This window comes from Colletes gigas, unplaced genomic scaffold, assembly GCF_013123115.1.
Source record: "Colletes gigas isolate AHSC1104 unplaced genomic scaffold, ASM1312311v1 Colletes_gigas_Sc00003, whole genome shotgun sequence".
Lineage (NCBI taxonomy): Eukaryota > Metazoa > Arthropoda > Insecta > Hymenoptera > Colletidae > Colletes > Colletes gigas.
The window spans coordinates 267,177-281,052 of NW_025106632.1; the positions used below are offsets into that span (position 1 = coordinate 267,177).

Consider the following 13,876-nt stretch of genomic DNA (forward strand, 5'->3'; position numbering starts at 1 on the left):
AAAGCGTGTGTACTGGTTATTAAAATAATAAAAAAGACGAGGTTGCTTGCAAAAATATAAAATACTCTCTTGTTTATGATTAAATAAAGAAAGAGTAGTACATATAATTATAGTATATATATATTTGACATGAATGATGAACAATTTTGCAAGTAACCAAAAAAATCACAGCATTGCCTTATCATGGTGTCTCTTGAAAGCACCTGACTGATGAAGAAATTTTTAGCTAGTCCTTTAATTATTGGTATACATTTATGTATCACTTGCTGCCAAGGGTAAAAAATTTCTCTCTTCAGGGAATACATGGATTAAATGGTCTTTATTAAATATCTGGCCTACTATCTACAATCGACAGTACTTTCATACACAGATTGTACAGAATTGTTTTACGATGTAGAATAAACACAGAACAAAAAGTTATATTGGACAACAATTTGTTTATAATTCCTGCATCTATCATGTGTATTAATATCGTAGATTCGATATTTAACATTATATGATTGTTAGCTCTGTTGCACAATGTATTTTAAATGAATTTTATTGAGATCGCTGAGATTAATCTTATTAATTGTATTCCATTATGAGATATTTAAGTAGTAATGCAAAGAAAGTGAGTACCTTGAAATATATTTCAGTTTTACACATTAGAATTACTTTATTAAATATTGCTAGTATGATGACACTGTAGATCAAAAAAGGCCGTTAATCTTAATTATTACAATGTATTGTACTATGTAATACACAATCAGTTTTAAAGAATCATTTTATAATCATATTATAATATAATTGACACATAAAACATTACCAAAAGTTTGTAAAGTAATTAACAAGTTATTATTATAAAAATTATAAATAATAAATGAGAATACGTTATCTTTTTAGAAATAGTAGTTTTATATTTTATCCTAGTATTTATTCATTATGAATGAAGAATGCACCTACAGTGAAAATTCTAGATAGTGTTGAAATTTTCTAAGGAATCTTTATTGAAATTTTGAATGATTGATTTTCCTGGAACTACGGTTGTTTATATGTTCCCATACTATTTAATAGAATTTTATGTAACTTTTTTATATAACTATATATATGTATGTATATATATATATATATATATATTTTTATTTAATTTTATAATTTACGTTCACGACATGTAATTGCTATTGTTTTGTCTATACAATTCAGAGAAGAAAGAAGTAACTCTATATAAATCATTTTCATAAAAGTAATATTTCAATGTTAGGATAATATTTATGCTCACTGAAATAAAATTATATAGCACAATACAAATTGATTAATTATTGAAATAATTTCATACAATGTACAACCGTAATATGCGTTTAAACTTCATTCTTACCATCTTTAGAATTTGAGGGACCAGTATGAGTAAGTTTATGTATTATATTTTCTATCATATCCATATCAACTAAACCTACAAATTTATCAACAACCAGCCCCTTTGAAATTGCTATAACAGCTGGCACAGCTTTTACTTCAAAGATGTGTACTAATTCTGGATTTGATTCTAAATTTATAATCGCAAGATCTAATGTATCCATTGGCTCTATAAGGTGAATTAATCTAGGTGTGAGTATTTTACAAGGACCACACCATTCAGCATGAAAATTTACAATAACAGGTACCGAACTATTCATTACCTTACTAACAAATTCACTATTGTTATTTATTTCAAATCGTTTATTCTTCTGATGGGACAGAGAAACACTTCGCACCAACATTGATGATAGTTTAGTAGTGTTGCGCAGCATTTTTTAATCTTATAAACACTGTTTCTATTACAAGTAACAATAAATTGATTAACTGGAAACAATTTTTAATCTAAAGTACCCTTTCCCAGTTACTGCACATAATAAATAGGAATTAGCAGTCATACATATTTACACTCCTATTTTGTTGGTAGGTTCTGAAAGTTATATAGAAATAAACAAAATTAATTCCTTCTCTATATCGGTTGCTTATATCGAAATTACAATAGAAGTTTCATTCGATACAATGAAAATATTTTATGATGGTTTGTTTTAAATTGTTGATAATCTAACTAATTCGTATTATTAATATTAACATGCTCGTAACGTCATACTATTGGATATATCTATGGGAGACTCAATAATCAATGTGTTAAAATATTATATAGTCCAATATTATTAGGCCAAGAATTTGTTTTAGAAATTTGTATCATTTGATAATGGACAATCGACTACGTAACTATTTTTTTTAATTATATTACAAAATACTTACTATAAATATCTAAGAAATCCAATTACTTATTCGAATTGGCCTGACAGATTCTATTAATTCAAATTTAATATATCCTACCAAGCCAATGACAGAAGATACAACCAACAGCACAAGTAATAGAATACGCCAGATAAATAAATGATCATATATCTGGAAAAGAAATATTCTTTACAGGTATGAAAGCATGAAGATTACAGTTACTGGTTAAAATTTGTATTATTTTTTTTACATAATTATTTTATGTACAAATAGCAATACAAGTATATGTTAATTTCCTATTACAAAAATAATTATTTTGCATACCTTTTTCTCAATGGAGACCGGTTTGACAGATGCTCTTGGTAAAACAATTAAAATAATTGTACATACGCTAACAATCAATATAGCAATAGCACCAATTTTCTTCTCAACGCGTAAAGTAATAATAAACAGAAATAAAGCCAAAGCCCACAGAATCAGAATAAGGAATAATCCTATACCAATTCCAAATATCAAATTAGTCATACCACTAAAAAAAAGAAATTCAAATATATACTCATCTCTTATCATTTATTACTAATCTTTCTAATGCCTGATATATGATTCTGCTGCTTAATCACGAGTACAGGAAAGTTATTATGTGGAATCCACTGAAGATAACGATCTTTGTAAAATATGAAGAACGAATCTTTCAACAATTAGAATTTGATCACTGACAATAAATTATCGAACTCTCAAATCTACAACTACTCAAAACTATATACTTGTATTTCTATTGAAGTATCTGTCTTCACTAAATAAAATGTAAAATGTATGTTGTTACTATTCATACTTTACAACTTGCCATGCAATACGATATATCGAAACTAATTATCAACAACAAAATTCAAAGAACTATTTATCACACAATTCTACACAAAACTTTAATACAACCTATACCATCATACCTTTTAACAGTGAATTACTTATTGTGAAAACATTAATTCTTATTAATGCATATTGACTACACTTTAACGAGATATTTGTAGCCCAAACTAATCACCAGAGGGCCGTAAACGATTACTAGATAGGAACACTTTTGAAAAATTTTCGAATTAGGCTGCAATTTCTCGCCCATTTATGATTCTTTTACAGTTATTTCTGCTAGAATTGCTTAAAACAGTGTGGTCAGATTTGGCATAATTGAGTACATCGATGACGACACTAGTAACGACAAATTTAGCACCTAACGGAGTTGTGGCTGTGTGGTGTAGGCCGTGTAGGTACTATACTACTGTACTGTGGACTGTGGGTCGTGGGTAGCCACACTGTTGGGCAGTGTGGCCACCTGAATACGTGATATTGAATGAAGTTTGGAAAGGAATCGAATGGCGCGTATCATGGTTATAGATGTAGATACTAATTTATATGCATATAGAGTAATGGATTCAATTAAATTATTGGTATGTACACGGTAGATTAAATTTTTAAATGATATACGAGAAGTTCGAAAAATTAAGAAAAAAAAAAAAATGATCTGTAGTACTAACTTTTAGGTTAAAGTAAACGAATATTATTGTGAAACAAATACACATTGATAAAAGGTGGTCGTGTCTACTAAGTAGAATCACGTGTTCCAGGAAAAGAAAGGAAGAATTTAAAAATGATCATACGCAAAAGAATCTGGCCTCGTACCTTAAGTGACTTTTTTTCAATGACTTTTATATTAACAATTGTGCCTCTATTATATTGGTTTGAATTGTGGGTTGTTTTGCCTACGATGTATGGATATGGAACATTATCACATATTTTACACTTTTTGTTTGGAAATTTTATTATGTTGAATATAGTCGGTAACTTCACGTACATAGTTTTCTGTGATACCAGCACCAGAAGAGATATTATGCCAATAAGTGTTGCGAATACTAAAGATGGTTGGAGACTGTGTGCTTCTTGCGAAACTCTTGCACCACCACGTTCATGGCACTGTCCAACATGTAACATTTGTATCTTAAAAAGGGATCATCATTGCATTTTCACTGGATGTTGTATCGGTCATTATAACCATCGATACTTCATCATGTTTTTATTGTACTTATTTGTAGCAGCAACATATTGTTTTTGTTATAACAATATTTTTATTTGGAATAGGATTCGTTTTGAGTTTCCTATATCGATTATAAAAATTATTTTTCCATTAGCAATATTTGTTTTTGGATTTGATGGATCTATAAATCAATTTTATTTACTTCTGTACATTGTGTCTGCAATAGGAATGTTATATACCGGAGTTTTGTGCATTTATCACTTTTGTCTAATATTTAATGGTAATGTGGCTAATGAAAGTAATAAAAAGATCTATGTATATAATTTAGGGTGGAAACAAAATATAAAGGAGGTATTAGGCGATCGATGGTATCTTACATGGGTAATTCCATATATAATATCTGAATTACCACATAATGGTGTAATATGGGACACATCAAGTTCGTGGCAATATTCAAACTCTAAAAATAAATAAGTATCAATTGTGTAATTTTGTATAAAAACGTATGCCAAAATGAGCTACATAGATAAATTATGTAATCAACAAATTGTGTTTTAAATATAAAAATGTGGAATAAAATAAGTTATAATGTTTAGAATTGCATTAAAACGTATGTATTATTTTTTAAACTTATTAATCTTTATTATGTATCTACGTTTCAACATATAATGTTGAAAGAAAAAAAGATATAAATCATTTTTTATAATTACACTATGAATCGTTATTATTTACAAAAATGTAAATTTAAATATGTGTACATTAATTAATCCATATTTATTTCTTCTTTTTATCAACCAACTTATGTAAATAGCAATGAATATACTTTAGCAGAGAATAGTGGAAGAATTTGATTTCAATATTTACATGTAAAAATTTGGAAATATTTATGCAGAAGTTTCTATTCATACATACACTGAAAATTTTATAAACGAATGACATAGTATGATTGTACATTGGTAAGACTAGTTTAAAAGTATATATATATGTATTATTCAGTGATATATGGTTGAACTTCAATGTCTTCTATTACATATTCTTCACTTTAACACAATCATTTTAATAAATATACAATATCTGTATCGAACTTTAAAACCTTCTATTTGCGATTAAATAATAAACTATTGTAAAAAAGTTACATTGCAACAAAAGAGATAATACCATTAGAAAATTTTATGTTAAACTTACAGTTATCACAATATTCACTGGAATATAATAATTTCAAATATATAATATTTGTATCAAACAAGAATAAATACACTATTATGACTTTATGTGTAAAAATTTTAGTCAACATCATTCAAAACGCAATTAAAATTTCGAGCCATGAACACTGTATTTCCTTAAAAGAAATAATATTGTGAAGAAAGAGAATAAAATATGTACATACAATACATGTATAAACAGTTATATTTTAATAATTTTAATGAATAAAAATAAAAGTCATACTTTGCCAAGTAAGTTAACATATGCTCTTTTCCTATAAGTCCTTTTCACTGCAAACTTTACACAGACTAATATAAGTATGACAGCAGATGCAACGTACAACACAACACAAATACTTATATCAAAAATTGTAAAATCCCACCCAAGCTTTTTAGTACTTGGGTATTTATTAAATACAAGTCTTTCCTGTCTTATTTTCATTTTGTCACCATTATCTTTAAGCTTGTTGGTTGAACCGTAATAATTGATTCCTTTATAGCTATACTTTGTTTTGAGATAATATAAAACGTTTTCTTCTTTCCAAGTATTATTTTCATATCTGCAAATTGGACAGTGTTTCGCTGCTGGATATTGAATCTTCTTATGTTTAGGATCTTCTGTATCATCGTTTGACAATCTTGCATTGACTTCATTATGAGCTGACCACAACCATAGAACACTCTCATTAATATTGGACACATCAAACATTTTATTTTTTGCAGCCATTTGTACAAAATGTTCAGCGCAATCGGCACACCCAAAAAAATGTTTTATGTATCCATGCATTGCCTCTAATATCTTTTTCGGTTCACGTTCAGTATTTTTGTGTTCAATAGCAAAATTAACTGTTAACATATGAAACATTGTCCAAAGACCGCAAGAATATCCACGGTATCCTTCTTTGCTTCCTTTACACCCAATCCATTGTGGGGGTCCCGAATATATAGGTGATATTTCTTCTTCTGTGGATTTAACTATGTGACTAAATTCCTCTCCAGATATATTGGTCCTTTTTTTAATAATATCGCGAATAGTTTCTAAAAAGATATTACTATGCCTTAAAGGAAAATATTCAGCTAATACATTCAGGTACTTTTTTAATGCATTCATCTTTTCTTCTTTTATTATTTTATGTAGTGGAATTTCATGACTGATCGAGTATCTCAAAGTATTCTCTAAATCTAGCTGATACAAATGATCACCAGTTATTTCTGTTTCTTGAGGCTGTTTTGGAGTACTAATACTCAATTTATGATTTACAGTTTCTATCGAACGATTTTTCATAAGGACTTGTTCATTGATATGTTCTCCTTTTGAAATCATGAATTCTTTAATAGTATTATAGGCGCCTTCTCTCGTCGGTACTTTGATTTTAAGAGATTTTTGTGTGTCATTACGACTGAAAACTATCAAACTTGGAAAATTGGTAATTTTATTTGTCTCGCACAATAACTCATTATCGGATGTTACCCTCCTTATTTGTAATATTGTGATCTTGTACATATCTAATATAACTTCTGCACCTAAATGTGAGTCTGTTTTTTCAAACAATAGAAAGAAGTATTTTACAGTACTTGGTACAGCTTTCCAAATATTTGTGGTTTCATAATTTCTGTAATATTCAACAAAAATCTAATTACAGTTTGGGGAATTTACAGAAAAGGTCTCCTCTAATATATTTTAATCTGACTTTTTTTAATCTATGGAGAGGTACTTTTTTGGCAAGTCCATCTATTTTTTATTTGTAAAAATACAAATATGTGTTAAAAAAATATATATATTTATGTACCTATATGGCGTGATATTAGGCCACGAAGTGCCACGTCCTTCTTGCTGTTCCTTTTCTAATAAATCGATTAAATTATTTCTGAGCTCGGTAACAGTTTCAGATTTTTCCATCAATAATCCTAATGACGATGGATGCGCATTTACAGAAAAATATTTGAGCATAGGATAATTCATAATTTCATATTCACGACAAATAGGATTATTGTCATCATTTGCACAATCTATCGCAGCAACTACTACAATATCTCTCCATGCTAAAAAGAAATATTTAAATAAATTACTTGTAAAGGATGTTTAATAGTATACACTTATATATATATATTTGAAAAGATATTTGCTTCAAAAATTTGTCCTGATGTTAAAAAAAAAAATTGATGATGTTAAAACATATTTTAAATTAAATTAAATCGTACAAAATATATAAATATCTTATATCATAACTATTGACTATTTAAAAATTATTTGTTTCAGCTTTTTAAAGAAAATGTTTAAAATTATTTATATTAATCAATAAACATAAATTCATAATTAAATTAAAACATAAATAACCTTTTGCAGTAATTTCTACATATGATGTATATTGTTTTGAAGTACTTGATATTGTACTTGTTGCAATTTCATGCTTTCAAACAATTATAATATTTACCGTGAACATCGCTAGCGAAAGCTTTCCACAAAGGTGCAAATCGGAAACAAAAGCCGCACCAACTATTATAAAATTCGACTAACCATCCTTTAGTATTTCCGTAGACAGATGACTTAAAGTTAGTGACATTTAGGATAATTACATTATCACTGGCATTGTATAATCCGTGTGTAGGTATTTGACTCTCGTATGAATCTTTTGGCGCAGCAGCGTTACAATTTACTGTTATTATACTGATTAAATACAGTTTTAACAATAAGTCGACATCAAAGTGTTCCATGTTTTCTTCAGTTTCTTATCTCAATCAGTCTTTATTGGCCTCCATATCACACATACAATGTTATAACAACAATTATAACCAGGGTTGCCAAATTGAACTCTTAGTTTTAAGTCGAACAATTCAAAAACAAAACACTAGAGACAAGCAAAACCATAGGCTAGATATAGAGAGCATGAATTGAACATACATAGGTCGGCATATTAATTGCATATATTAGTTGCTTTAACTGAAGCGGTAAATTTAAACATAACCTGAAACTTATTTAAGAAAATAAGCTACATAAAATATGTAAAAACAATCGATAACAAAGAGAAATAAAGTGAAAGTGAATATTCTGTACTAAAATGTATTTTTCATAATTGTATTATAAAAAAAGACCGAAGTTCAAGTTCTTTTTACTGAAGAATCACTCGAATGCCTGTAAACATTTTCGCTTCCTAAGTTATTAAGCATCTCCGTAGATATGTTAATATTTTCATAACTTTTATTTGTAGGTAATAATTCTGTTCTAAATCTAACAATGACATTCAGAAGTTACAACCACAGACGAGGTATACCTTACAACTTGTACATATGTATACATATTCTTTTGTTTTCTGCGTTTACACTCTACGACATCTAGTGGTTCAAGTTTTTAAAAAGTATATATAGTCGTAATAGAGGCAGATTTCTCCATTATCATCCGTTTCAAATTTGCTCATGCAAATTGCGATAAACTGGCAACCCACGAATCAATTATGGTTACTTTTCCTACTTTTCCATACAAACTATGCGTATTCTGCAAAGTTGGGACGAAAGTACGGTTCGGCTCGCTAGGCACGTATACCCATTTTACTACATAAGAATTGCGCTTGTGATCATCATTTTAAAATCATTAAAAATTTCCATTTTTTCAGCACTCATTTTAAAATTGTTTTTTTAATGTATCTAAATAAGATCAGTATCATCCACAGTATCATCGATAAACATTAAATTTCAAATTCTAGATTTTGATATATAGCTTTGAACTATTTGGGATCTGTCACAAAATTTTACTATTGGTTGAAGATTTTTAATATCTATTGTCATAATTAGTCTCATCCAGATAACTTTTATTCGAAAGATATTAAATTTTGATTCGTCTGTAAAAATTAAATTACTCCAAGAAGTAGTTTTTTTTATATATCTTATTAGTATAAAATTTAGATTTTGATAAATATTTTAGATGTATTTCTTTTGATATATTTTAAGAGTGTACGGAATAAAAATTACATCTAGATTAACAGAAGGTCGTGTACTCGATGGTAAATTTTAAATTTTATTATTCAATTTTTGAAGGTTTCGTAAAGATAAATTCTAGATAATTACCCATTTATATTAAAAACACTATTTATTAGCTGTTTCAATATGAATAGCCGCTGCTTATTCCTATACAAAATGAAAACAATAGGACATCACCCTTAAGGATAATAGGAGGTTTTAGGATGGTGGAGGGAATGGGGACGAAGGTACGTCGTACGTTTATTTATTTTATAAACACCTAATTACGGATATACCATGTAACCAAACCAACTGATAAAGAATATGATCGGTATAAACCTTGGAGCACCTTATGCTCTTCCCTACTTATAAAAGATTTCGATGCTTCTTGAACTTTTTCTGAAACGTTCGGCCAGTTTCACCCCCAACCACTGGCTTGTCCAGGTCGGGGGCCTGACGATCAACGATTTCTTACTGTCTTGAGGCTTGCTTTTTATAGAGTGCTTGCAGTTCTTCTAGGCTTGAGACTTCTCAGCCGGAAATGAATGCGATTCGGATCATATTCTTTGTCACAAGCGCGAAAAACCTTCAGATCTTCGAAATTCGAGCAAGACAAACATCTTCAGATATCTTGTCTTCGACTTTTCAAAACTTTCATTTTTTCAGAGTGAAACTTCAAACTTCCCTCTATCATCCAATACCTCTTGATTCAAAACCTTATAAACAAACAAACAGGTTAGAGAACTTACTTCTATTTTTAATTTTATTTTTGTTTTATATCGTTCTTTTCTGTGTGTAATGTGTATCGTTTTCCTTTCTTTTTTCATATATAAACATTTAGGAATACCACATTTTCCAGATTCATACCACTTTTTACCAGTGATAATTAATGTCCAAACGGCTGGAATACAACTTTCAAGCAAATAATTAAATTGTCAAAGGAAAATAGAAACTCAATTATATTCCAACCTTCACATTATAGTCATTATTGTTACAATAACGTAAACCTTATCTTCATAAAGTTGTTAGGAAGCAATAGAAACGTTATGAAAATAAGATTTTTCGTGTCCATTCTAACCTTACTGTTTCATGCAAAGAATATGCTACACTCCTTTGCATATTAAGTTATCTCATTAATTGATATTGTACAATATCGTAATTTAAATGCTGTATATTTAATTGCATATGATGCAGAATTATGTAAGGTAAGAATAGTAGTGAGAATGTAGCGTTTGCATTTTTTGACCCGGTACAGTATTGTTAGAAGAAATTTGAGGTCAAAGGGTCAAGTCACACAAATGGTCTCCCAAACACCTGGCCTCTCGCATCACACTCGTGTCACTTAATACCGACCTGAAATTCATTAAGCAACAAAAACTATGATTGTTTGACCCAGGTTACGGGTTACACTTAGTTACTACCGTACGATTTTTATTGGATGCATTCCTTGATGCTCCTGTCTTCCATTCTTGCTAATTTAACTACTTATTTGTACTTAAGCATCTTGTTTTAACTAAATATAAGCGGTCTACGAAAATATGAATCCAAATTAACAATTTCTGTTATAAATGACCAAGTTTATTGCAAACGTTAAAATCACTGTAATTTGAATTCACAAAAATACCACTTCATATTATTTACTGTACATGTTGTACATAAATAACGTAGTATTTAATGTCTCCTTTTTATTATTCTTTATTTGATAAATAAAATAAATTTAGCATTTTGTTTGTTGTTAATAGACAACTAAATATCTGAGTAATTTATTTTCTTAATTGCTAATATGTATTGCACTCGCGTATAGTTAAATATATAGTTCTTTTTATGTGAAAATTGGTTTTATTGTATTTCAAAACATACAATTTATTATTTAACGAACTTTTAGTTTTGCATAGAATACCCTCTTTTCCAATTACTTCTCTAAATCGAGATTTTACTGTAGTATTTATGTTTTTATACAATTTCACGAACATCTTTTTTATTCAATTACAAAAATTCCTGTTTTTAAAAACAACTGAATACAATATACTTGTATGGAAAATTAAAGCATGCGTAACAATTGAAGATATATGTATTACACACTTTGTGCGTTTAAATCATTTTAAAAGCAACAACTATTCTGTCATTTGATATTAAAATAAATTTAAATGATGACAGCAGTATGCAAAATTTATAGTTCCATACGTATAAACATATTTTAATATTATTATAAATCTTTAAGATTCTATTGAAAACATTCAATTTCATGTTAGAGGTGTATTATTAAATAAAGTAATTTAAAAACGAAACTTTTCTATACAAGTCAAAAATATTAATATACTTCAATGTTGATACAGTAAGATTTGTCGAATTATACAATATCAAATCAATGAGTACCTGGTTCTGTATTTTCCTAAATGTGGACATTCAGTGAATTACATATCATGTAATATAAATCTTACTTCAAAGGAGACACATATCCATGTAGACTGCTTATATTAAAATATGACGTAAAAGAATAAAAAGTGAACTTACGTGGTGAATAGGAGCGTGATCTAGATCTGTCGTACCGTGAACGTCTGCGACTGTAGTATGGACTGGGTGAACGCCGATAGCTTCCTCTGTAACTGCTTCTTTTCCAGAATAAACAAATTTTGAGTGTGGTGCTTAGTAGTTTATGGATTACTGTATTGTACACAACAGAAACAAACTATACTCACTCTCTACGTCTAGGTCCATCCCATCCTCTGTCATGTAGGTGCGTAGGTTTTCCCATGTAAATTCCGGGAGTAGGTGTATGAGCTCGCTGTGTGATTGAAAAATCCACCCTTATTCTTCGGCCATCAATTTCCATTCCTGTGCATTGTTCTTTTGCTACTTTAGCGTCTTCGGATGATTCAAAATATACAAAGCAAAACCCTCTAGAACGTCCAGTCTGAAACATGAATTTTTATGTTATCCCGTTTATATATAAATACATGTTAATTCATAATATAATTTTAATAAATATTATTTCATTCTTTGCATTGAGAAAAATGAAATAAATATGTGATCAGAGGCCTTTAACAGTTCATACAAACTTAATGAATGAACGTTCTAAATCTCTGACCCAATTTACTATTCCCCATTTCGAAGTAATAATTAAGGGGTTATCACCGGTTAATATTAACTTTCTTTTATTAGAAAAATTTAACTAACATGTATATATTTAGTATATGTACGATCAAAGTAAGTTTACGTACAGATATTATATTTAAGTTTATAATATATCGATATTTAAATACCTTTGCATCGATTACAACTTGTACACGTTCAACAGGTCCATATTTGGAAAAGATATGATGAATTTGTTGCTCGGTTGTAAAAATAGAAAGTCCAAATACACCTAAGCATCGAGAAGGACAGGGATTGTCCCTGTTACCAACGTGACGTCGTCTAGACGACATTGGACTGCGAGAGTGTGAACGATAGATGTTCCTGTCACGTTCACGAGAATAACGAGAGCGTGAGTATGATCGAGATCGGCTTCGAGAATACCGCCCACCCCTGTAAGGAGAACGACTACGACTGCGACTACTACCACGATGACCTGCACTGGCATACTTGTTGCTGCGATATGATTTTCTTCCTCTTGATACAGAACGGCTACGTGATCTTGAATACTCTTTCACCGGTCTATGGGATTCTTTACGTTCACGCGATTTGCGTGATCTTGAGTGTGAACGTGAATCTCTCAAGCCTCCATCTGCCGTTCTTGGTCGTCTGGGACTTGCACTATGACTACCACTTCGCTGAAAAGAAACTTATTGTAAATATTTGGAGAACTTCTATTTTAATTTATAATTTAATACGAACTGATATATTTGGTTTGTGTTTTGAATCATTTCACACACAATATATAGATAGAAAAAATAGATTTCGATTATACCAATATATGTGCATGCAAAGATTTAAAAAACTTTTACAAGTGCGACAATTTACTTATAAGCTTAACCTTTCTATTGATAATAAAGATATTATATTTACAATAACTAATATACCTTGGACAAATTAAACATTAGCAATGGCTCTTGGACTAATTTCGCATTTAATTTTACATTAAGAAAAGACAAAACATCATTAAAATCGTAATACACGCTTAAAATATAGTTGAACGTTGATGGATCGATAATGGCTGTAGTCAGCCGCATGCCGTTACGAACGTAATGCTTATAAAATTCTAATAAAATGCTATTTTTAAAAAGAAGTAAAGGAATTACCTCCATGTCACTCATTGTGGAACTTCAAATACGAATAAATGTGGTAGAAAGTACTGCAAATTGACGAAAACGTTCGGTATAAAACACCGTAGCGTCAGTGCGTAATAATGGCGTACAATCTTTGTGCCGTTTCAGCGGGCAACAACCGGAAATGATTCCAAGTGGTATACAAATGCGAAATACCCCAACATCCGCTGTTGCCAAGAAACAATTGTTAAAAT

The 13,876-nt window shown here is 29.5% G+C and overlaps 4 protein-coding genes across 14 annotated transcripts; 1 reads left to right on the forward strand and 3 right to left on the reverse strand.

Moving 5' to 3' along the window:
* Positions 1-34: 34 nt before the first annotated feature.
* LOC122404604 (thioredoxin, mitochondrial) lies at positions 35-3,486 on the reverse strand. Of its 2 annotated transcripts, XM_043408710.1 has the most exons (4): positions 3,183-3,486; positions 2,560-2,764; positions 2,257-2,406; positions 35-1,921 (listed from the first exon to the last, which is right to left on the reverse strand). In XM_043408710.1, the coding sequence occupies exon 4, from the start codon at positions 1,764-1,766 to the stop codon at positions 1,338-1,340; it is 429 nt and encodes a 142-aa protein (XP_043264645.1). In that variant the 5' UTR covers positions 1,767-1,921; positions 2,257-2,406; positions 2,560-2,764; positions 3,183-3,486; the 3' UTR covers positions 35-1,337. The 2 variants fall into 2 exon arrangements, with proteins under 2 accessions (XP_043264645.1, XP_043264646.1); XM_043408711.1 differs by lacking the exon at positions 2,560-2,764.
* A 51-nt stretch (positions 3,487-3,537) lies between these two features.
* On the forward strand, positions 3,538-4,800 carry LOC122404603 (probable palmitoyltransferase ZDHHC24). Of its 3 annotated transcripts, none has more exons than XM_043408707.1 (2): positions 3,538-3,677; positions 3,771-4,800. In XM_043408707.1, exon 2 carries the CDS (start codon positions 3,878-3,880, stop codon positions 4,733-4,735), a length of 858 nt encoding a protein of 285 aa, XP_043264642.1. In that variant the 5' UTR covers positions 3,538-3,677; positions 3,771-3,877; the 3' UTR covers positions 4,736-4,800. The 3 variants fall into 3 exon arrangements, with proteins under 3 accessions (XP_043264642.1, XP_043264644.1, XP_043264643.1); XM_043408709.1 differs by having other exon boundaries at positions 3,551-3,677; positions 3,855-4,800; XM_043408708.1 differs by having other exon boundaries at positions 3,553-3,677; positions 3,758-4,800.
* A 785-nt stretch (positions 4,801-5,585) lies between these two features.
* On the reverse strand, positions 5,586-8,226 carry LOC122404612 (sulfhydryl oxidase 1). 3 transcript variants are annotated; one of them, XM_043408731.1, is made up of 3 exons: positions 7,899-8,226; positions 7,254-7,506; positions 5,586-7,076 (listed from the first exon to the last, which is right to left on the reverse strand). In XM_043408731.1, exons 1-3 carry the CDS (start codon positions 8,176-8,178, stop codon positions 5,702-5,704), a joined length of 1,908 nt encoding a protein of 635 aa, XP_043264666.1. In that variant the 5' UTR covers positions 8,179-8,226; the 3' UTR covers positions 5,586-5,701. The 3 variants fall into 3 exon arrangements, with proteins under 3 accessions (XP_043264666.1, XP_043264668.1, XP_043264667.1); XM_043408733.1 differs by having other exon boundaries at positions 8,041-8,176; XM_043408732.1 differs by having other exon boundaries at positions 7,982-8,164.
* Positions 8,227-9,457: 1,231 nt separating this feature from the next.
* On the reverse strand, positions 9,458-13,790 carry LOC122404886 (transformer-2 protein homolog beta). 6 transcript variants are annotated; one of them, XM_043409221.1, is made up of 5 exons: positions 13,656-13,790; positions 12,681-13,187; positions 12,117-12,331; positions 11,932-12,026; positions 9,458-10,133 (listed from the first exon to the last, which is right to left on the reverse strand). In XM_043409221.1, exons 1-5 carry the CDS (start codon positions 13,668-13,670, stop codon positions 10,108-10,110), a joined length of 858 nt encoding a protein of 285 aa, XP_043265156.1. In that variant the 5' UTR covers positions 13,671-13,790; the 3' UTR covers positions 9,458-10,107. The 6 variants fall into 6 exon arrangements, with proteins under 6 accessions (XP_043265156.1, XP_043265158.1, XP_043265155.1 ...); XM_043409223.1 differs by having other exon boundaries at positions 9,458-10,770; XM_043409220.1 differs by having other exon boundaries at positions 11,932-12,029.
* Between the last annotated feature and the right edge of the window lie 86 nt (positions 13,791-13,876).